Here is a 25,961-nt window from a genome sequence, read left to right as displayed (position 1 = left end):
ACATATTGTCAAATATTTTACTCATTCATCTTAAAATATATTCCTACTTGGGATTTTAAAGTATACAAAAATCTTAACAATCATTGAAACAATAAATCATCAGAAAATTGAAATAGCTGCATGTTTTTAAAGCCATCAAAAAGTTGTGGCAAAACAATAAAAATTAAAAATAACTAAAAACTAAAGTAATATTCTCTTCTTGTCTTCTTCTTTTATTTTAATGGTGTAAGTTGACCACAATGTCCACTTTACAACTGAGACAATACATGGGAGAAAGCCTGGAGAATGTAAATCTATGGTCAAGAGCAAAATCAGTCAACTCAACCTGGAAACAAGGCCACTAAAGCAACTATGAAAGATAATTTAAAATATCTATAGAAAAAGATGAATATGATAAATAATTCAAGTTGATATTAACAGAGACTTGGAAAAAATGTTGACTCACTAGAAGTCTTCTGCAATAAAACACAAAGCAAAAGACAAATGGGGTGTAAACTGATCTCACTCAACAACATGTAAGGTACTCTCAGTTACTGGAACATACATAGAATTAAAGTCCAAAAAAGAGTTAGAAGAAGAATTGGATGAAAAAATGAGGTGCAATTAGCAGATAATTTTCTAAATTTGATGAAAAAATCCATCCACCTCTCCAGGAAGCTCAGAAAATGGTAAGAAGAATAACAAAGTAACCACATCTATTTAGCTTAAGCCATAATAGGCCAACTCTAAATCCTAAAATAACCTGAGAAAAAGTAGAACAATAAGAGATAAAGGAAAATAAAATAGGGAAAATAGGGAAAACAATTATAGGGAACAATTGTTCCCTATAGGGAACAAATATAGGGAAATAATTATAAAATAGGGAAACAATTATAAGAATGCAAAATCATTTCTATTAGAAACAATGGAGTCTTGATCATAATAGAATATCAATTTTGGCACCCCACTCCAGTACTCTTGCCTGGAAAATCCCATGGACAGAGGAGCCTGGTAGGCTGCAGTCATGGGGTCGTGAACAGTCAGACACGCCCGAGCAACTTCACTTTCCCTTTTCACTTTCATACATTGGAGAAGGAAATGGCAACCCACTCCAGTGTTCTTGCCTGGAGAATCCCAGGGACGGAGAAGCCTGGTGGGCTGCTGTCTATGGGTAGCACAGAGTCGGACATGACTGAAGTGACTTAGCAGCAGCAGCAGCTCTAAAAAAAAAATTCTCTCAATCTAGAATTCTATATCAAGTGAAATAATTTTATATTCTCAATGCAGCTAAATTAAAATATTTTTATATAGATGAAAACTAGCAGAATTTATTATCATCAGACATGCTTTATAAGAAATACTAAAGAAGCTTCTTTCACTTGAAGGGTATTGATACCCTTCAGTATCTTTATCTTTCTTTAGAACAAAATCATGAGTAATTTTTACTTTCACACATATATTCTTTGGGCTTCCCTGATAAGTCAGTTGGTAAAGAATCCACTGACAGTGCGGGAGACCTGGGTTCAATCCCTGGGTTGGGAAGATCCCCTGGAGCAGAGAAAGGCTACCCACCCCAGTATTCTGGCCTGGTGAATTCCATGAATTTTACAGTCCATGGGGTCACAAAGAGTCAGACATAACTGAGTGACTTTCATTTTCACTTTCATATATTCTTTAAAATGATTCTTGACTGAGCAAGAAGAAAGTAAGGAGTAAGAAAAATTATGCTGTTGCAAGGTTCTTGCAATGTTCATGAAGCATTAGATTGGTACAAAAGGAAATGCAGGAAATGCTAAATCAATATAACTAGGATTAAACACATCTTTATTAATCAAAATAGGAACTATTACAATCAACACATTTTTGCCAATGAGAAATAAATTTGTTTATTCCTGTAGGGTAAAAATCCATGCTTCAGGATTCCACAAACTCTTGGAAAGTATTTTCTGCCTCCTGCTGGTTGTGGAAGCATTTTAACTGCAAAAAGTTGTCCAGATGTTTGCAGAAATAGTAGTTGATTGGTGAGAGAGGTCAGATGAATATGGCTGATGAGGAAAAACTTCGTAGCTCAATTTCTTCAACTTTAAAGCTTGGTTGTGTGACATGCGGTCAGGCATTGTAGTGGAGAAGAATTGGGCCCTTTGTGTTAACCAATGCTGACTGTAGGCATTGCAGTTTTTAGTGGATCTCATCGATTTGCTGAGCATACTTCTCAGATGTAATAGTTTCACTAGGATTCAGAAAGCTGTAGTGGATCAGACCAGCAGCAAACAGTGACCGTGACATTTTTTTTTTTTTTCCTGGTGCAAGTTTGACTTTGGGAAGTGCTTTGGAGCTTTTCCTTGGTCTAACCAGGGAATCCCAAGTGGCTCACATGGTCAAGAATCTGCCTGTAGTACAGGAGAACTGGGTTCAATGCCTGGGTAGGGAAGATTCCCTGAGAAAAGAATGACTCCCCACTCCAGTGTTCTTGCCTGGAGAATTCTATGGACAGAGGAGCCTGGCAGGCTACAGTCTATGGGATTGCAAAGAGTAGGATTCAAGGAACAGCTAACACTTTCACTCAGTTCAATCGCTGAGCTGGTTGTCATAATATAATTAACTTTTCAATTCATGTCACAATCCAATCAAGAAATGATTCATTGTTATTGCATAGAATAAGAGAAGACAACACTTTGAAGCAAAGATTTTCTTTTTTTTAATTTGGAATCAACTCATAAGGCACCCTCTAATCAAGCCTTTTCACCTTTCCAATTTGCTTCAAATGCCAAATAACCATAGAATGACTGATGTTGAGTTCTTTGGCAACTTCTCGTGTAGTTGTAAGAGGATCAGCCTTGATGATGGCTCTCAATTGGTCATTGTCAACTTCCAATGACCAGCCACTACACTTCTCATTTTCAAGGCTCTCATCTCCTTCCCAAAACTTCTTGAACCACCACTGCACTATATGTTCAATAGCAGTTCCTGGGCCAAAAGCACTATGATGTTGCAAGTTGTCTCCACTGCTTTATGATTTCTTTTGAACTTGAATTAAAAAATAAAAGAAAATCTCTGAAATTTTCTTTTTGTCTGACATCATGTCCATAGCCTAAAATAAATATAAAATAAAATACAAGTAAAAAGTCATTGGCAAAAAATAAAACTAAAGTGAGAGATACACATTAAAATGGTGTATAACATAACCACATTTATTTAAGCATGTATTTCAGTATCAAACAGCAAAGTTCAACAATGCAAAGTCACAATTATTTTTGCACCAACCTAACAGTGCAATTTTACTTGACAGTAGACTGTTACTAGTTAAAAATTAGTGTGTAATCTCTAGACAGAGTCAGCAAACTTAAGTGCAGAGGCCACATCTGACATGCAGGTAGGTTTTATATGGACTGTGAGCTAAAATTAATTTTCACATTTTCCATTGATTGAATTTTCTTAAAGGAAAATGTGATAGTATATGTTGTTATGGGCAACTGAGATGCTAAATTCCGTTTGACTCTTGTGTGATCCCGTGGACTATAGCCCACTGAGCTCCTCTGTTCATGGAATTTTCCAGGCAAAAAACTCTAGCAGGTTGTCATTTCCTTCTCCAGGGTATCTTCCCAACCCAGGGACTGAATCTGTGTCTTCTGCATTGGCAGGTAGATTCTTTACCACTGAGTCACTAGGGAAGCCCTAGAGAATGTATGTATGATTCTTAACACCTAAACTACTTTATAACTGACTCTTTGTAGAAAAAGTTCTGGCCCCTATTTAAAAGCAACCACTTAAAAAAAAAAATCACGTATACATGCAAGAAAAAAGAAGCAGTTAAAATATAAATGAATGAGATGAAATAAAAGACACTAATAAATAAATATATAAACCCAAAAGACTAAACGGAGCAAATTGAAAGGAAATATAATTGAATAGAAAGGTAGAATTAACCTAAATATAATTTTTTAACAATAAACATTAGTAAATTTTAGAAACTGGTTGTGTGCTTGGTCTCTCAGTCATGTCCGACCCTGTGACCCCATGGACTGTAGCCTGCCAGGCTCCTCTGTCCATGGGATTCTCCAGGCAAGAATACTAAAGTTGGTTGCCATGTCCTTGTCCAGGGGATCATCCCAACCCAAGGATCAAACCAAGGTCTCCTACACTGCCAGCCGATTCTTTACCATCTGAGCCACCAGGGAAGCTCAAGAATACTGGAGTGGGTATCCTATCCCTTCTCCAGGGGATTTTCTCAACCCAGGAATTGAATAAGAGTTTCCTGCATTACAGGCAGATTCTTTATCAGCTGAACTACCAGGGGAGCCCCAAGGAACTGGGGATAAAATGGGCTAATTCTTGAGAAATGTAAACCTTAATGCAGAAAAAAAAGAGTATATAAAAAAAGCTTGTAGCTAATTTAATCTTTGAAATTGGGCTAATATGTCACCTTTTCCCAAAATAGGCCAACAACGATTTTATTCAAGTAAGCTCTGGAACATTTTAAAGGAAAAATTATTTACTTCTTCCATAAGTTATACGTAATTTAGAAGATTTTAAGCTGCCAATTCATTTTAAAAGGCTAGTATAATCTTTATTCAAGAGTCAAATAGGGAAAAACAAGAAAATAAAATAGCAGGTTCATTTCTCATGACTTTAAATAGAAAAGTCCTAATGATAATTTTGATTCAGAAAAAAAGACATTTTATGAATTTTAGCATCTACATATTTTAAATCTGTTTGGCAAAGCTAAAAATTAAATGGGCTTTCCTGACTTGGTAAAGCTCATACAACAAAAATTTAGCAAGCATCCTACAGAGAGTCTAGATGTGACTTGTTTAAGATAGAAAGTAACCCAAATTTTCTCTCCCAACATGGCTACTGTTTAACACAGCATTGAAGTCCTATATGAACCTGAAAGAAAATCATAGTGAAAGGAGTTATGGAGAATGGACATGAAGTGGTCAAAACAAGATTCTTAGCAGATGATTAAATCATCTGCCTAGGAGACAAAGCAGTTAAATCGAAAGACTATTAAGATAATACAGTAAATATGCCAGATAAGAGATAGATCCATGAAAGTTTCAACTAATGAATCCTACGTCAACAAAAATCAGCAAAAAAGTAACTTTTTAAAGTTATTATTCATAATACTAACAAAACTCTAGATTATGTAAGAATCTAAAAAGAATACACAAGATAATTTTAGAAAAAAATAAATTTGAATAAAAAGACACGATATTCTGAACACATGGAGAGATATTTTATACTTTTGTATTGGATGACTTTGGTAATAAATATATGAACTATCCCCAATTAAATTAGAAATTCAATGCATTTTAATTAAATTCCATTTAACTTATTTGAAGAGCTTGCATTAAATTTCATATGAAGAATAAAACTCCACTAATAGTTAAATGAAAGTAAAAATAAATAGGGAGGATTTGTTTCACTGCTTCTAAAGACTATATGAAATCATAGCTTTTTCCTAAAATGTATTAGCACAAGGACAGGAAAATAAGAAAAAAAAAGTCAGTGACAGATCACAGTACATTCAGGAATCAAATTTGAAATATAGTTGGGACCATTAATTCACCGGGACAAATAAAATTCTTTAGTAGTTTTATGAAACATGGATGAGTATGTAGAGAAAAATAAAATTGGAATCCTATCCAAAAGGATGAATGACTTAAATTTGAAAGAAAAAATATATATATATTAAAAAATATAGAAGAAAATGTAAGACAACACTCTGTGACCAAAGGTTGGAGGAGAATTTTCTAAATCAGCTTTTTAAAGTATACTTCATAAGGCAATAAATAGATAGATAGATGCATACATATGTATATATACATAATGGATGATGAGTGGATGGATGGATGCATAGACAGATAGTGTCCTTCATTGCATTCTTGTTGACACATTCATGGCCTAAATAAGATCCTGTGACTCTTTCAGGCTTGTTCTGAGCTCAGTCTCTGACTATTTTGCTGCCATGTTTACAAGTGATGTTTGTGAAGCCAAGCAAGAGGAGATCAAAATGGAAGGCATAGACCCCAATGCCCTCTGGGACCTTGTCCAGTTTGCATATACAGGTACAGTAAAAGGATTATAATTTTATGTTAATATCTTGTGAATCTTAGAATTTTAATATATATCTTAAAGCTAAAAAAGAAAAACTGCTTAGCTTGTATCAGTCATTTTTTTTTTCCAGTTGAGACACTAACAGAAAAATCAGACCACATTTTCCTTTGTCAATGAGATCAACAATGTACATTATATATAAATGCTCTACTCTCTTCCACATATAATTTAAACTGGTTTATAATAATAGTCAATGGAATGAGTTTAGAAGACAGGAAAGAGATTATTAATTATTAAATATGAGTTTGTTTATGTTCAAACTTAGAGTATTAGGAAGAAAAACTATAATTTTCTTTCTTTTAGGAAATGATGGATTCAAATAATTATTTTATTCTTATAAGATGTTTATTTCAACATTAAAACCTTCACAGACACTTTAATGTGGACTTGCCAACAGCTTAAAAAGGAAAATGAGGACACTCAGAATTGTGAAAATGGCTAATTTTTTAAGCATTTTTTCTTTTTTATGATCTATTATGTTCTTTTGTTGGCCTTTGCACCATATTATATTTAGCACAAATAATTTTGCCAATTTAGCAAACAACTGTTGAATGCTACTCAATGTACAAGTATTTGCTGTGTCTCTGGAGAATAAACTAATGAATAATCCATGTCTTTGCCCTCCAGAAGCTCACAGTCCAAGTGGAGTTAAAAAGTTAGATAAGGGATAAATATGATAGAAGTCCAAATGTTAAGAGGAAATTAGAGGGCATAAAACCTGCTATTCAGAGCATTATTATGACTCATATTTGTTTAAAACATTTAAATGACTTTCTAGGTTAGTAAGAGAAGGGAACACATTATACTAAAATCTTGTGATAGAAGCAAAGGCAAATAGTATGGATTGGTGTAAAATTTTTAGAAGTGACAGGTAGTTCATTTTTCCATAACTCTTGATCATAGTATGAAATGAAGAAAGAAAGAGAAGTTAGAGCCTGATTACCAAAGCAGCAAGACCCTAATTTAAGGAGCTGTGTTTTTGCAGTACTTCTGGTTACAGGGAAATGAGAGATGGCATTGTGAAGATCAGACTTTCTTGGTGGCTCAGTGGTGAAGAATTCACCAACAATATGAACTTGATCTCTGGGTCAGGAAAATCCCCGGAGAAGGAAATGGCAACCCACTCTAGTATTCTTACTTGGGAAATCCCATGGACAGGAGAGCCTGGCTGGCTACAATCCATGGTGCTGCAAAAGAGTCACACACAATTTAGTGACTAAACCACCACATTGTGAAGATTAGCCACTAGAACCAGATGCTATGGAACTAGTAGGAATCTGTTCTCTTGGAGAATTTAGCTTCTCAAAGAGAGAAGTTTACTACATTAATGTTATACTTACTCAGTAAAAGAAACCTCTTTGGAAAGAAAAATACACATGTTCTGGGTACTTGAATCTCAAGGCAACAATGTGATGGAAAGACTTAAACATTTTCCAGCCTCAGTAACTTTTAAATTACATTTTGTCAAAGCAAATATTGCTGTGGACAAAGTTAATCAGGTAAGCACATCGGTTTTCAAGGCTGTTGCAACAGGGGAGTGAGATCAGAATTCAGTCTTAATTTTGCTGAAACAAAGGGTTGCTGCTGCTGCTGCTGCTAAGTCGCTTCAGTCGTGTCTGACTCTGTGCGACCCCACAGACGGCAGCCCACCAGGCTCCGCTGTCCCTGGGATTCTCCAGGCAAGAATACTGGAGTGGGTTGCCATTTCCGGCTCCAGTGCATGAAAGGGAAAAGTGAAAGTGAAGTCGCTCAGTCGTATCCGACTCTTAGCGACCCCATGGACTTAGCCTACCAGGCTCCTCCGTCCATGGGGTTTTCCAGGCAAGAGTACTGGAGTGGGGTGCCATTGCCTTCTCCCAACAAAGTGTTAGGGGAATATTTTTAGATGCTGGGGCAAAAGAGAACACAGATCATTGCTTATTGGCTTTACCTGGAGGAAAAGTAAACTTTCTCCTCTTTTTGACAGAAGGTAGTTTTACAACTTGAAGCAAGGTGCCCACTCAAATTCTGCTCTTTCCATTCCACAAAAATAGAGATAAACGAGTGCTAGTTCCCTTGATGTTGGCTTTTCTTTTTTTTTTTATTGTTTTATATTTTATTTATGATTATAGAAGTCATAAGATCTTTTTGTTGATATTTTAGCTCTAAGGTTTTTTTTTTTAATAAATTTATTTATTTTAGTTGGGGGCTAATTACTTTACAATATTGTAATAGTTTTTGCCATACATTGACATGAATCAGCCATGGGTCTACATGTGTTCCCCCTATGATGTTGGCTTTTCAAAGAAATGGCTTTCGGGTTCTTGAGAAAAATCTTCCTGTTGTAAAACTGGCAAGAAGCCAGTTTTTTTCTTTTTAATAATTTGCGTCTCAAAGAGGTAGAGGAAGATTTATAATTACAAGTTTTCTAAAGCAAATGCTCCAAGAAAAGGGAGATCAAAGGCCTCAAGTCAAGAAGTAGCCTGTCTAAATTTTAGTAAAGCTGAGGGGACTTTAAGACCATCTTGTTTGATTTCAAATTGCATGCAGCTTGATATAATGATATAAAAGATTGCTGACTTTCCAAACAAGAGATAAATAACATAATCACACCGCTGTTTCCTAGAAAGAGAAGAATCATGAAGCTAGCATTTTAGAAATCCTTCTAGGAACATAAAGACATAGATCCAACACTTACAGCCTCTATGGCTTCTTGGAAGCCTTGCATTCCTCGAGCGAAAAACTAGGTCAAAAGACACTTATCATTGTGCAACATAAAGTTGGAAGGTGTTTCAAAGTTCCCTGCTGAATGTAATGACCCAGATTTGGCTCTGCTTTGTAGAGGGCAGACCAGATACAAAGCTGCCTTTTGGTTACCTCTGCCACTCTGGTCTTTACTCATATTAATATATCCATATCTACCTCATGGTTGATAAATTTCCAGTTGTTATAGAAATGTGCTAGATGAGCAAATAATTTGCATCATAATATTGCACAATATTGGGGGTTAGCCATAATAGAAAGTATGTACCTTGTTTTTAAAATATATATATACAATGTAAGAAGTTATAACAACAGTAGAGATCAAGTAAGCAATGATACAGGAAAGAAAGACTAAGAGGTATCTCTGTATGTGTCTATTTAGCTAGCCAACTAGCTGATCTCTAAGGCTTTCCTTTGTAGAAGGCTAAAAATAAACACATCTCAGAAAAGGAGAAAGAATGAATGAGCAGTGAGATCCTTAAAGGGTCATCTGACTGGTAATATTTTCTTGAATTCTGAAGTTTGGTTAGCCTCAGAGAAACTAAGGAGGTTCAACTGTCTCAAGAATTGACACTTAACTATTAGCTGTCTAGTTCTGCATCCAGTAGAGATGGGTAAGAGTACTTTATGATTTAAACAGATAAAATTTCCTTGAGGTCTGGAGAGTCTTTTAGGTTTGAAAGAACTGTGTATAGCTATTTTTATAATCTCATTAAAAAATTAAGAGTGAATAGGTAAACTTCCTTGGAAGAATTAACTGAGATAAGCTTCAATGATTATAAAGTTCAATAATTTTTGACTTGAACAAAGAGGAAACATTCTTTAAAGAATTCATGTGGTAAAATCTGTAAGAAGTAGGAGACATTCTCTCTATTTACCTATCTTTTTTCCTAATCCATCAAATTAGAATGAGAAAGAATGGGATCAGGAGTATGGCAGTGTTTCATTAAGAACCAAAGCAAACATTTAGAGATTTTTTTTTTCCCCTAGTGATCGGAAAGAGTGACCTGGATAAATAAATAAGGGACTGCTGGATAATAGCTCAAATGAAATTAGAATTTCTTCTAAAGGAAAAATATATAATAATATAAAGGTTAATACTAGCAATATGTAAGATAGAATAAAAAAGCCAGTAAGTTCTTTGTGTTGACAACATTAAAGAAAATGCTCTTGAAAATATGAAGGGTAAAGATATAAATTATAAAAATAACAACCAATTATTGCAGTATCAAAACTAGCTACTTAAAATAAAAGTCACTATAAGGTCATTTTTTTTTTTTACATCTATAATAGTTCAGGAATAAAAAGGAAATGAACTTTATACCGGTGTTAGAAATAATTATATATATAACAAGAGAGTTCCTATTGCCTTTCTAAATTCTTGATGAACTTTGATTTCTTCTTTTTAAAACTTTCTATTGAATTTTCTTAATTTTTTTAAATTAGGAAATATGAGTGTGATCTTAGTCATTCATACAGAACAAAAGACTATTTAGTAACTGTGTATGTTATAAATGCCCTTAAAACAGTGTCTTAAATTTAAAGTTTGAATATTTAATTAAATCCAGAGAGTATGTAATTTTGCAAGCTAATGATATATAAGTTTTTCAAAATCAAACAATAACTTGGTTAAAAATATTTGAGCACTTGTTGTCTGAAGATGGTCACACTAGGGACTACAAAATGAAACATACATTGAAACACTAAAATGACATAAACCTTTAAACAAGTTTGGTAATTAATAGATTTATTGGAGTGAAGCAGCTCTTTACTTTTGTTCTTGAAACTGGTAAGATCTATGTATTACCATCCACTTACTGGCATTCTCAGTTGTATAGCATCAAATGAACTTAAAAAAAATTTTTTTAAACATGTTCCCTCATGTAGAGCTTTTATTCTATAATTGTACTCATCTAGAAAAGAGATCTGAGGTATTATTTTTTTAATCTACAGTAAAGCCTATGATTTGGGATAATGAAGTCAAGGCTGTTCTGAAACTATTGTATAGGATGTCTTCCAAAGGAAGGGATCAGAGAAGAAAACATATGTTTGCATTTTCTCATTATCCTACTTTCAAATTACTTAGAAACTTAGAGATCTATAGAACTTTAGAAATTATTTCTTGAGCGTTATGAATTTCACTAATTAATATTTTTCTATAGCTAAGAGTGTGATACAAAGCAGAGGCAGCAACACAATTTTTTTGAGGATTACATATTTGCTGTCTTAAGCATTGACAAAATCATCGTAACATAAATCAGAAATTTGTTGGTCTCTTTTGAATTAATATTAAGGGATGCATGCATGCACGATAAGTCACTTCAGTCATGTCCAACTCTGCCACCCCATGGACTATAGCCTGCTAGGCTCCTCTGTCCAAGGAATTTTCCATGTAAAAATACTGGAGTGGGTTGCCATGCCCTCCTCCAGAGGATCTTCCCCATCCAAGGATCAGAACCCAAATCTCTTATGTCTCCTGCATTAGCAGGAGATTTCTTCACCACTAGCATCACCTGGGAAGCCCGATATTAAGGGATAGCTTTTTAATTTTTTTTCAATTTTTTATAGACTCTGAATTTATTACTGCAGCCTAGTTAGTGAGCTAAAGTAACTTAACAAAATCCACAGTCAGCTGTTGAATCTACTGCTAGAGTAAAATGTCAGAGCACAAATTGAATGGTACTATCTCTACTGAACCAATATCCTTTTGTAGAGTGTTAGTTAGTTAGTGACTATCTTGCCCTCACAATAATTTAGGTAGCTAAAATCCACTCCCATGTTACTAGACAATGGCTCACTGCAGGCTTGACTCATACTTCTCCCAACCTAGTGGTTGTTCCCTGAGGAACCCGTGATACCTGACAGCTTCAGCACATGAATACCTGACAGTTCTTGCCTTGTGAATGAACTGAATGCCTCTGAATTTTTACTATAAGGCCCACTATGTGCCGTGCCCTATGATGGGCTCTGGAAGACAATATGCTGAATTATACACATTCTCTACCTTTTAAGGGTCTTTCCAATTTTGAGTTTCAAATAGCTAATTTTTGCAATAAACATATTTTTTTATATTTACTGCCTAGTGTTTCCTCACTAGAGAATGGTGTAAAGCAAATTTTGAAGGCTACTATACTGATTGTGTGAATATCAATTTTAGCCAAAAATTGATGATCACATTGTAAAAATGAAAGAGGAAGTTTAATATATTTGAAAAGGATACTTTGGGAGTCACTGTAGTTTAAAGTTACTGTCAGACTGATAGAAATATCTTTCCAGTTTATCTCTTACATAGTCCTTATTATTCTGACATACTTGAAAATATACTGTGTTCATTGATACATAAGAAAATAAAGTTTGAACAAATATAGGTGATGGGATTGTAGGGTTACTAACGAAGTATCAGGTCCTGTAGAGAACTGATAAGGGCAAGGTTTAAATAAAGGAAACTGTCCATCTAGCAATGGTATTGAAAAGAGGGGTAGAAAATTAAACTGCTAAATGGCAAAATTTTAATCATACTGAAGAGTTAACTTCCTTAAAAGACAACAAAAAAAGGTTTGTGCACCACTGAAGTTAATTAGTCTTAGTACATGCTAAGGAATGGTAAGATAGTTTCTGCTTAATGCCAGATATTTGAATAAAATACTATAAACAGTATGAGAATAGACATAGACAGGAGCTAACAAGTTTAATGTACTGCTTTAATATTAAAAGATATACATCAATATACACAGCCTGGGCTGAATATTCTAAATTCCCTTCAGAATTTTTATGGTAATTAAAAGTAAATTATTGTCATTTTTATTACTGGTTTAATTCAAGTGGTATGAATATGCAAACACTATATTATTTTTAAACTTATGGCTTTTGCTAGATGAGAAAATTATCTTCTCAATTTAAGAAATTGAGCCTTAAAAAACTGGTTTTATTTATTACTATTACCAATTAATTAAAAATATTGAGAATAATTATTATAGGATATTGAAATAACGTATACAAGTCAGTAAGAAAAAAGTAAAAATAGCAAAATAAATCAGTTGTGTAGTGCCATCATAGTTCTACCTTTCCACTATTTTACCAGGAAATTTTGTATGTGTGTATGTGTGTGCACACCTGTACGTTCATTCAACATTAAATAATATAAAATTAATTGGGGGAACATTATTGTATCAAATAGATAATTTAAAATGATGTATAGTTTTGTAAAAATTGTGTAATTTGGTTGTTATTATTGAAATGCACTTTTGCTTTATGCTATGAAATTTCATAAACAGACTAAAAATGAAAAGACAATATGAAATTTAATATTTACCAGTTAGGAAAGGTTTTGTCTCTTCTGCACTGTAACTCACATTTAATTTCTGAGTTTCAAAATAGGGGAAATCTCTCAGGTCTCGTCTTGTAATCAGCTTTGTTTTTCTTTAAAAATACCTGCTTTAGTTTTTACTGTTGTTCTCAATCTTATAATTCTCTACATTTTCCTCTTCTTTGGATATTGGGAAGGTATGAACTGAATCATAAGCCACTATACCAACTGGGTACAGCATAGTGTCCATGCTATGTATTCTTATACCATTAACATTATATTTTGTTAAATTTTCTCAGAATTATTTTACCTTCACTCTAATCCCCAAATATTTGTACACTTGATTCTATTGCATTTGAAGGGTAGTGGCTCCATATAGTGTAATATGTTGAATTTAATATCAGAAATAACTGAGATTGTCTTTACCTAGGACCATTTCAACCAGGATTCATCATGATGTGGGCAATCAAGTGTTCATTCAGATTGTTGGGCATTTATTCTAATTAGCACTACCTATTGTTTACTTCCCCTTAAAATTTTAGATTATAGCCTTTGGTCTCCCCCATTGTACAGTTAAGGATATTAGTCAAATTACTTAACTTCATAGAGTCTTAAAATAACTCAACTATAAGAAGGGGAAAATGATGATGCTTGAGAGGATTCTTTTAAGAAATAAATGAACTAATAAAATTAAATAGGTTTATCATAACACTTAGCATATTGCAAGCACTCAATTATGATGACTGTTCATGATAGGGTTTTTCAAATGTTTTATAAGTTTTTATAAGTTTTTTCAAATCTTTTGCATAATATGTCTTTAAAAAATGAATGCAAAGGCTGAGAATTGGGGAGGGAATAATCACCTTCTCATCAAACATTTATAACTTTTGAATCCAATTTACTACATGCTTCAGTATACAATATGATTTACATTTAATATGTATGATTCTGTGTACATTTTTAGTGCTACATGTTTTATTTAACCCACTGACTTGCAATTTTGCTATCTTATATATTTGAGGTGTGTTTATATCATGTATTACATTGATTATCTTATCTTATCTCATCTGATCCACACAGCAACATTCTGAGATGGGTAATTGATGAAATTTTACTGTCAGATTCAGAAATATAAACACCATAACCCAGAGATCAGCAAAACAGCACAGATGTAAAACCGCAACCTAGTTTTCTCAATGACATTTCATACTTTTTTTTTTTTTTAACCAGACCTAAAGTTACTGAACACTATGTCTGATTAATATGAGAGGGAATGTTGTTTATATGTACTTCCACACAGTGTGAAAAATGTGAACTTCCATTGACCTAGCATCAACTGGCATAAAATACAATTTTTTTCTTTTTTGAGGAGGGTGATTGACATACACACTGTCATATTTAAAATGGATAGCCAACAAGGACCTACTTTATAGCACAGGGAACTCTACTCAATATTATATAGTAACCTAAATGGGAAAATAATTTGAAAAAGAATAGATACATGTATATGTATAACTGAATCACTTAGCTCTATACCTGAAACTAATACATGTTTTAATAAGTATGTATATGCTTTATAAGCATGTAGATTACATATTTTAGAAAGCATGTAGATGCCACCCCAATGGGAAACTGTGATTGTTTATTTAGCACTATTTAAAATATCCTAAGGCTTGGACAGGATAGGCTAAGGCTTCACTTTCAGAATTTTGCAATTTTAGGTATGACTTTGTTTTATTATTTTATCTAAATAAGAAGAATTATTAAAAAATACTGCACATGCTTAATATTTATTATTTTAGGATATTTCATACACATCTTAGTTATGTCTCATGATATTCATGTTTTTTTTGCAATTGGGAAAACTGTAACACCAACTTCATGTGTTTCTAAATAATACGTATCTTTTAAAATACTCCTTTAGTTGAATTTTGACTATGGCTAAATACCCTGCATTTCAAATTTGAAACAGCTGATACTCTTTGTAGATTGTATCTAAAAACAACTAAACACAATTAAACACAATAAAGGAACAAAAACAAGGAAAAAAACAACTCCAACCACTGCACCCTTCTACAAATTTCTATAAATTACCATTGTGTATGGTTCACCATCTTTATGAGGAGTTACTTCCTTATCATGCTTGAGAAAAGAAATTTATAATGAGAACCCTAAGCACTTTAATTTTAAATGCTTTGTCTTGTTCAGATAAAAGATGGTAAGGGCTTCCCATAAGAAAAACAAGTTTCAGCCATAAAGTAATTTGCCTGCTGAAGATATCCCAAAGAAGCATCTTATCTCTGACTCTTTAGATTGTGTGCTTAAACTCTCTTCTCAGGCACTTTGTTGCTACCTCTGAACTCCCTTTACATTCCTCAACCAGAGAAAACACTATGCAGATGGTGTTCATGTGAATCTGATGTCTGATGCATGTTCCAACTCCATCTTTTCTTCTTTGGAGAAATGTTAATGCAGAATAGAAAAAAAAAATACTAAAGAAAATCTAGACTAGTAATGGAAATGTAGTCCTGTGAGAAGAATTACAAAAATCACTTTGTGCATGTATGTTAAGTTGCTTCAGTTGTGTCCAACTCTCTGCAACCTGATGGACTGTAGCCCACCAGGCTCATCTGTCTGTGGGATACTCCAAAAGATCACTTTACACTTACTTAACATGTAACATTTTTATTCCTTATGCATTCATGTCCACAAAGTGTAGCAATACTTTGAAATATATGGCATTAATTATTATAAGTTTTTCTGGGCAATGCAGTCTATGATAAATGGACATTTTTTATACAATATGATTTTTTTGAATTTTGGGGCAGGTTATTTTATTTATCAAATTAAATTGAACATATTTAAACCTGAAGTACAAGCATTGCTTCTTAAACTTACTTAATTTAAATTTTCTAATTCACAAAATGACTTCAAACTAAAATAGTTAAATGAGACCATCTGTATGTCTTCTTTGGAGAAATGTTTACTTAAATCATCTATGCATTGTTTGATTAGATTGTTTTTTTCATATTGAGCTGCATGAGCTGTATGAATGTTTTAGAGATTAACCCCTTGCTCATCTTGCTCATTGCTTTGTTTGCAATTTTTTTCCCCCTCATTGAGGGTTGTTCTGTTTTGTTTATGATTTTCTTTGCTGAGGGAAAACTTTTACATTTCATTAGATCCCATTTGTTTATTTTTGTTTATATATATTTTTTGTTTATATACATTATATATATATGTTTGTTTTTGTTTATATATATATACATATATATATATTTGATCAAAAAAGATATATCTGTGATTTATGTCAAAGAATGTTCTGCCTATTCTCCTTTGTCATAGATTAGGTGATCATAGATCTGTGGGATAATCTTTGGCCTTTCTATCCTGTTCCAGTGGTCAATAGCTCTGTTTGTGTTCCAGCACCATGCTGCTTTGATTACTGTAGCATTATAGTGTAGTCTGAAGTCAGGGAGCCTGATTCCTCTAGCTCCATTTTTCTTTCTCAAGATTGCCTTGTCTAATCAGACTCTTCTGTGTTTTCATACAAATTGCACAACTCTTTCCCCTAATTCTTTGAAAAATGCCATTGGTGATGTGATAGAGATTGTACTGAGTCTGTAGATTGCATTGGATAGTATAGTCACTTTCAAAAAGAAGAAATTTTTTGTTCAGTCGCTGAGATGTGTCTGACTCTTTGTGGCCCCATGGACTGCAGCACGTCAGGTTCTCTGTCATCCCACTGTCTCTTGGAGTTTGCTCAAATTCATGACCATTATATCAGTGCTGTCTTCCAGCTATGCCAACCTCTATTGCCCTCTTCCTCTCCTGCCTTCAGTCTTTCCCAGCATCATGGTCTTTTCCATTGAGTTCCCATCAGGTGACCAAAGTATTGGAGCTTCAGCTTCAGCATCAGACCTTACAGTGAATATTCCATGTTGATTTCCTTTAGGATTGACTGGTTTGATCTCCTTGCTGTCCAAGGGACTCTCAAGTGTCTTTTCCTACACCACAGTTCAAAAACATTAACTTTTGGTGCTCAACCTTCTTTATGGTTCAACTTTCACATCTCTACATGACTACTGGGAAAGCCATAGCTTTGACTGTACAGACCTTTGTCAGCAAAGCAGTGTCTCTGCTTTTTAATAGTCTGTCTAGTTTTGCCATAGCTTTTCTTCAAAGGAGTGAGCATCTTTTAATTTCATGGCTTCAGTCACTATCCACAGTGATTTTGGAGCCCAAGAAAATAAAGTCAGTCACTATTTCCATTGTTTCCCTATCTGTTCGCCATGAAGTAATGGGTACAGACACTATGATCTTAGTTTTCTGAATGTTGAGTTTTATGCCAGCTTTTTCACCCTCCTCTTTCACCTTCATCAAAGGCTCTTGAGTTCACTTTCTACCATTAAGGTGGTATCATCTGCATTTCTGAGGTTAAAAAGACATACTGATGTCAAAAAATCACATGAAAAGATGCAAAACATCAATAATTATTAGAGAAATGCAAACCAAAACTATAGTGAAATATCACCTAACACTGGTCAGAATCATCATTATCAAAAAAATTTACAAACAATAAATGCTAGAGAAGGTGTAGAGAAAAGGGAAACCTATTACACTGTTGGTGGGAAGGAAAATCGATACAGTCACTATGGAGAACAGTATGGGTATTCTTTAAAAAACTAAAAGTAGAACAATCATATCACATAGCAATCTGACTCCCAAGCATGTATCTGGAGAAAACCATAATTTGAAAAAAAATACATGCAACCTAGTGTTCATTGCAGCACTATTTACAGTGACCAAGACATGGAAGCAATCTAAATGTCCATCAACAGAGGAGTGGATAAAGAAGACATGATATATATATTCAATATAATATTACTCAGCCATTAAAAACATGGAATGATTCTGTTTGCACCAACATTAAGGGACCTAGAAATTGTCATACCGAGTATAGTAAGTCAGAAGAGAAAGACAGATATCATATATCACTTATATATGGAATCTAAAAAATGGTACAAATGAGCTTATTTATAACACAAAACAGAAGTAGATTCATAGATGTAGAAAAATCTATGGTTACATGGAATAAGGGATGGGAGAGAAATATATTGGAAGATTGGGATGGACATATACTCACTACTATATATAAAATAAATAATAAATAAATAAATAAATAAATAAATAAAATAAAAAAAAGTAAATAGTTATTAAGCACAAGGAATTGTACTCAGTACTCTGTAAATGGCCTGTACAGGAAGAGGATCTTTAAAAAGAATGGATATAGGTATACGTATAACATTCACTTTGTTCTAGACCTGAAATTAGCAGACTATTTTAAATCAACTCTACTCCAATAAATTGTTTAAAAATATATATATATGTAGGTGAAGAAATTGACATGTTAGTAATATATACATGGATGTTCTAGGTAGCATTCTGGGAAGGGATTTCATGCTTATTTGATAATCAGTTGTGTACTTGCTGAGTAATCCTTGATAGCTATTACACTTCTCATTCATTGGGATAAAAAAAATTGATTATAAATGTAGATTCTTAGAAGTGATGATCTCAATAAAAACATGAATGCAAATAGTCAGAAAATGAAGGTAGTAATCTCTGAAGACAAAAAGGAAATTAGATAATAACATATCAAGCATATTTTGAGAGCCACTATAGCACTCCAGTAGTCATGTATGGATGTGAGAGTTGGACTGTGAAGAAAGCTGAGCGCTGAAGAATTGATGTTTTTGAACTGTGGTGTTGGAGAAGACTCTTGAGAGTCCCTTGGACTGCAAGAAGATCCGACCAGTCTATCCTAAAGGAGATCAGTCCTGAGTGTTCATTGGAAGGACTGATGTTGAAGCTGAAACTCCAATACTTTGGCCACCTCATGCGAAGAGTTGACTCCTTGGAAAAGACCCTGATACTGGGAAAGATTGAGGGCAGGAGGAGAAGGGGATGACAGAGGATAAGATGGCTGGATGGCATCACCAACTCAATGGACATGAGTTTGGGTAAACTCCGGGAGTTGGTGATGGACATGGAGGCCTGGAGTGCTGCGATTCATGGGGTCGCAAAGAGGACATGACTGAGCGACTGAACTGAACTGAACTGATAGCACTCCAAAGAAAATTATTTGTTAAATAAACAAAAACAATCCGACAGTTCAGAACCCCCAGCGTACAGGGCTGATAGGATGGCCTCTTGCACAGATAGGATAGTAGAACTCCCAATATAGGCAGATGGTCAGAGAACAAAACGTCAAAACTGCAGACTTCTTAAATCCCACTACACAACCATCCAAGTTAGTACCTAAAATATATACTCCCCCAGGATGGAGCAACTTTGAGGTTAACTTCAATTCAATCTGCTTCTTTGAGAACCTGTGGTAGGTAGCAGCATGTAGGTACTGTTGCTCTATATCTGTCTAATGAGAAGTTGTATTCTCTTATTCTTATCCCTTGCAATATATCTTATATTTTCTAGACTGAAGTAGAACAATAAATGAAAAAAATCTAATAAGTCATTTAAAGAAGCCATAGGATTATAACATTGTTTGTCGTTTTGCTCTTAAATACCCATGGGTTATAAGACTTTGAAATTCAAATCAAAAAGACCTAATGGAAGGCTTTCAAACTCAAATCTGCAATACCCATGGAATGATTTGCATCCTAAGTGTCTTAAAATTCAGTTTGCATTCATAGAAAGTACATATCAATATTTTAACTTCTCAGTCACTAAGACAAAGAAAAAAGCCTAACAGTTATGCTATTAAAATCAAAACTAATATTTACTCAACATAAACAAAGCTTACTGATATTAATATCTGAGAGAAATATTTTTCTGTATTTGAATATGTGAAAACCAGAATGGTGTACTTCAGACATCCTCACTATCATGCCAGAAGTAGATATTATAATTCATTATGGAACTGTTTTTTCTGTTGTCTGATTTGAGTTCAAAAGATACTGTCCAGAAGCACAGATTATTAATAATTTCAAGTATAAAACAATAGGATATCAAAATCCTTGGATTAAACTCTCTTGAGCTCAAAGAACATTTAATTTGAAGAAATTATTGTTACCTATGCTGAAATTAAGTGTACACATTCCATGTAAAGATGTCCTAAAGTATTAAACTTTGGAATGGCCAAATGAACATATATGTGATAGGTTTGACATATAGGTTGCAAATTATGATGACTAAAGTAGATGATTAGATAACTTGTATAACTATGAGTTGATCATTTCTTTAATATATTTTGTTTCACTCATAGCCAAAATTTGCTTGAGTATTGAGTGGCAGACTGCTTTAGGTTAAGCTCTATAGCAAGTCCTTGTACTGGGAAACAATTCTATGTAGTTTATTAGGGACAGAAGAGGTGGCAAAAATACACAGAAGAAGTATACAAAAAAGATCTTAATGGCTCAAACAACCAAGATGTTTCACCTAGAGCCAGACATTCTGGAGTGTTAAGTCAGTGGGTCTTGGGAAGCATCACTACGGACAAAGCTAGTGGAGGTGATAGAATTTCAGCTGAGTTATTTCAAATCCTAAAAATTGATGCTATTAAAATGCTGCACTCAGTATGCCAGCATCTTTGGAAAACTCAGCAGTGGACCTTGGACTGGAAAAGGTAAGTTTTCATTCCAATCCCAAAGAAAGGCAATGCAAAAGAATGTTCAATCTACCGCACAATTGCACTCATTTCACATGCTAGCGAGGTAATGGTCAAAATCCTACAAGCTATGTTTCAACAGTATATGAACTGAGAATTTCCAGATGTAAAAGCTGGATTTAGAAAAGGCAGAGGAACCAGAGATCAAATGCCAATATCTGTTGGATCATCAAAAAAGCAAGATGTTCCAGAAAAATATCTACTTCTGCTTTATTGACTATGCCAAAGCATTTGACTGGGTGGATCACAACAAACTGTGGAAAATCCTTAAAGATATGAGAATACCAGACCACCTGACATCCCTGCTGAGAAGTCTGTATGCAGGTCAAGAAGCAACAGTTAGAAATGTTAGAACCAGAACAACAGACTTGTTCCAAATTGGGAAAGGAGTACGTCAAGGCTGTATATTGTCACTCTGCTTATTTAACTTATATACAGAGTACATCATGAGAAACACTGGGCTGGATGAAGCATAAGCTGGAATGCAGATTGCCAGGAGAAATATCAATCACCTCAGATATTCATATGACATCACCCTTATGGCAGAAAGCGAAGAAGAACTCAAGAGCCTCTTGATGAAATTGGAAGAGGAGAGTGAAAAAGTTGGCTTAAAACTCAGCATTCAGAAAACTAAGCTCATGGCAACCTGTCCCATCACTTCATCGCTAATAGATGGGGAAACAATAGAAACAGTGACAGACTTTATTTTTTTGACCTCCAAAATCACTGCAGATGGTGACTGCAGCCATGAAATTAAAAGACGCTTGCTCCTTGGAAGAAAAGTAATGACCAAACTAGACAGCATATTAAAAAGCAGAGACATTACTTTTCCAACCAAGGCTCATATACTCAAATCCATGTTTTTTCCAGGAGTCATGCATGATGTGAGAGTTGAACCATAAAGAAGGGTGAGCACCAAAGGACTGATGTATTTGAACTGTGGTGTTGAAGAAGAATCTTGAAAGTCTTGAACTTCATGGAAATCAAGTCAGTCCTAAAGGAAATCAACCCTGAGTAATCATCCCTGAATATTTATTGGAAGGACTGATGCTGAAGCTGAAGATCCAATACTTTGGTTCACCCAATGCAAGCCAACTTATTGGGAACTACTGATGCGGGGAAAGATTGAAAGTAGAAGAGGAAGGGGATGATAGAGTACAAGATGCTTGGATGGCATCACAAACTCAATGGACATGAGTTTGAACAAGCTCCAGGAGATGGTGAATGACAGGGAAGCCTGGCGTGCTGCAGATCATGAGGTCACAAAGAGTCAGACAGGACTGAGATACTGAACAACAACAATATTGAAAATAAGTGATGACACTTTATCTTTCAATTCAAGGAGTTTAAACACCTGTACATGGATGGGGAAATATCCAAAGTCAAGATTTTTATTCAGCAAACAGATTCTTGCTCTTCCAAATGATGGATATGTAAGAATAGTAGATTTAATGCAATTTAAGTAAATGAGGGGCTTCCCTGGTGGCTCCGTGTTGAAGAATCTGCCTGCAATGCAGGAGACCTGGGTTTGATCCTTGGGTCTGGAAAATCCACTGCAGACGGGCATAGCAACACATTCTAGTACTCTTGCCTAGAGAATTCCACTGACAGAGGAGCCGGGCAGGCTACAGTCCATAGTGTCACACATAGTCAGACATGGCTGAAGTGAAAATAGTAGCAGCATCAAATAAATTAGAACTATTGACATTTTTGGTTCGTCCTCAATCCAAGTGGACTTTCCTAGAGAAAAAATGGAAAAATGGTGTTTTTTTGTTGTCGTAACTTTCTTACTGATCCTTGAGCAGATATTTCTCTAACTTTTCTAATAGTGAGTCCTTCAACTCTGAGGTATATTTAGTACTCAATAAGGTACTCAATGAGGTATATTTAGTGCTTTTCTTGTTGCTAGAATGCATGCAAGACATTGTTTATTAATTAATAAATTTTAAGGTCATAAAATTTCTGAAGTATGTATTATCATTGTTTTATAAAATGTGTTTGCTGCAATTTTCAGGTGACAATCAAGATTTTCCTCCAGATGAGAGGGAGAGAGAAAAACAAAGAGAGAGAGGAAAGAAAGCAACAGAGAGAGAAAGAGAGAGGAGACTAGAGTGCCAGTAGTGTGGTGCATATTAGATTAAGGAGTAATCGATGGCAGCAAAAGTCTAAACTTCAGTAAAAATCAATTCCTTTTGGTAATTGTTTAAAAGATATGTAAACCTACTGAATTTAATAAAATGATGTAAACCAAAATTACCTTAGCTCTCTTGCCTTAAAAAAACAGAAAGAAAGAAACAACCCTAAGAATTTATTGGTATAAGTAAGTAAATTCTAAATCATTTACATAATTAATCTGTTCTCAAGGAGATAAAGCATAACTCCCTGTTCCTTAAGTGTGGCTGTTCATTAGGTCTTTCTTTCAAAGAGGGGAAGAGTTCGTTAACATTCAGAAACCTGACAAACACTACTTCTCCCAAGTGATCAAAATTAACATTAACAGTGATGTCATGTTGATAATTTGCACCCTTGATATGATGCGATGAGCCCCAAAGCCCATAATCTCAGTGTAATCATAATTAAACAAATCCCAATTGAGAGACTGTCTACAAAATACTTAAATAGTACTTCAAAACTGTCAAAGTCGTTAAAAATATGGAAAATCTAAGAAACTGTCACCTCCAGTGTTCTTGCCTGGAAAATCCCACCGACAGAGAAGTCTAGCAAGCTGTAGTCTATAGGGTCAAGAAAGGGTCAGACACAACTTAAGACACTAAACAAAAAGAAAACTGTCACAGCCAAGGGTTTCCTAAGGAAATATAATGTCTAAATGAAATACGGTATTCTACATGGGATCCTGGAACAGAAAAAAGGATAATAGGTAAAAAAAAATCTAAGCATATGTGAGTAAAGAATGAACTTTATTTAATAACAATAAAACAATGCTGCTTCATTAATATATGAATCATACAATGTTAACTATGAAAAACTAGTATGTGTTATACGAAAAATGTCTGTGCTACCTTTGCAAATTTTATGTAAATCTAAAGTATTTTAGAAAAAAGCTTATTCTTTAAACCTCTATAAATTTCTAAACTATCATTTTTTTACTTTGTTTTAGTTCTAATGTAGCAGTGATTTTTTTTTCTTTCTTTTCATTGAAGAAATGTGGAGATAGATGACAGATGGATAGGCTATTTTAATTTACTTTATGTATTTTATAGGCAGTTCTTGCACTTACAAGGTAAAATGTATTATTTTTTTTCAAAATAACTGATTTAATAGATGAAATATGGTTGTACAACACAGTTGTTAGAATACAACTTGTCTATTAAAAATGTAAACAACATATCCATATTCTTCCATAACAGTCACAATTTTCTTCCCATTGTATTTTACATATTTTCACTCCAATACAGTGTACATTTAACTGTATTCCCTTTTAGAAAAGCAGAGTTTGAGTCTACTTGTATGTGTTTGGATTACTCAGTAGCTTTAGCATTTATTTAATGTGAGGTAAAGGTGGCACACATTGGAGATATCCTATTCAAAACTCAGTACCTTCTTACTCCACCAGTCGACTCAACAGAGAGTGATTCTATTGATATAATTTGTGTAGGGTCAAAATCAATGATCTAGGCTTTTACCTCATTGGTAATTATCTGGTAATATTGCTGATCATTTTATGGTCATGTCATAAAATTTTTTCCAAGGCAATATAAAGAAGGGCTTTGGGGAACTTTTAATAAAGATATCTTCACTGACACAAAAGAACTATACATGAAGGGATACTTTCTCTTCTGATGGGTGTTTTCTTTTCTGAATTTGAAGCTTGAAACTATGGCAACCATGAGAGAAACAGCAAGGCTCTTGAGAAGATAGCAGTTTCCTGATGACATGTTGAGCCTATCAATTAATCAGCTCTCATCCTTTGGACTTGTCAAGGAGATTATAAATGTTTCCTTATTATTTAAGAAAAAATTTCTCATGGTTTTCTATTACTATAGTTATTGGCTTCTTAATTGTATAAAATTTCATCTGCCTATCAGATATTTTAAGCTACTCTTCAGTGGCACCTAAAGTAAAATCATACAGGCTTTACCTATCAGTAGTTGTTAAAACCTTTTGTGAACATTAATGCCTTGAAAGTTGACTTACTGAACGTACAGAATTGCTTTTTTTTCCCCCTTAACGCCAGTTTTTTCTTTTTTAGGTTCACTTTTAAGTCAAATACTTAGCAGATTTTTGCCTTTCTACCATCTAAATCTGCCAGAGAAATAGCCAGGTTATAGATACAAAGTGGATCATGCATGAGATAACTCAATTTGTTTGCATTCAAGCTCAATACTAACTATATTCCATTTATGCCTTCTGGCTTTTACAAATGGATCCTTTCATTGGATATATTCCAAGTTGAAAAAATAGAATATTTTTGACTCTTTGAAACAAATAATGCTTACATCCTCCAAATTTACATCCAAAGTTATCACTAAGTAACTTTTAAAAACTAGTCTACAGATAACCTATGAAAATTTAGTTTCTCTCTGTCTCTCTTTTTTAACAAGAAAGAATGGTGAGATGCCCTGCTAATATTTTACCTAAATTATTATAAAGTACAATGTTAGAGCCAGCATTTGAATTTGGATTGAATAATTATTTTTTCTTATATACCCTATAACTTATTTCACTGTATAATATCTATGAAACACTTTGATTTGGGAAGGTAAATATACTAACATCAACACACACACACACATACACCATTTTATATGTTAGGCTTACACTTATAAGATTTTTTATCCAGTACTTTGGTCAAGTATTTTAAATTGGCAATAGTGTATATGAAGTTTCCATGATCATAGTAATATGATCTATATATTATAAGCTTAAGAAAAAAAGGAAAAAATAACATATAACCATAATTTCTCTAAATTATAATATCCTATCTTTGTGATTTTGTTAGTAAAGTTTGAATTAAAACCATCAGAAAGTATTTAGTTATTAGTGAACTCAACTTGTCTTTGTTAACATTTGAGTATTCTTTTTTAAAATTTTATTAATGAATAATTAACATTCAATGAGCTACACATACATAAGGTGTATAATGTGATATTTGACATATGTATACATATA

At 33.9% G+C, this 25,961-nt stretch overlaps 1 protein-coding gene across 3 annotated transcripts in view; it reads left to right on the top strand.

Annotated features, from left to right (window-relative positions):
• KLHL1 (kelch like family member 1) overlaps positions 1–25,961 on the top strand; it is a 376,595-nt gene that overhangs the window by 101,785 nt on the left and 248,849 nt on the right. For all 3 annotated transcript variants that reach the window (XM_081547214.1, XM_081547212.1, XM_081547211.1), the window contains one exon: positions 5,911–6,047. In XM_081547214.1, coding sequence (XP_081403340.1) covers positions 5,911–6,047 — 137 coding nt within the window. The remainder of the gene's footprint in view (positions 1–5,910; positions 6,048–25,961) is intronic.

This window comes from Giraffa tippelskirchi, chromosome 12, assembly GCF_054371585.1.
Source record: "Giraffa tippelskirchi isolate mGirTip1 chromosome 12, T2T-mGirTip1v1.2.pri, whole genome shotgun sequence".
Taxonomy (NCBI): domain Eukaryota; kingdom Metazoa; phylum Chordata; class Mammalia; order Artiodactyla; family Giraffidae; genus Giraffa; species Giraffa tippelskirchi.
This window is presented reverse-complemented; position numbering and strand designations above follow the sequence as displayed.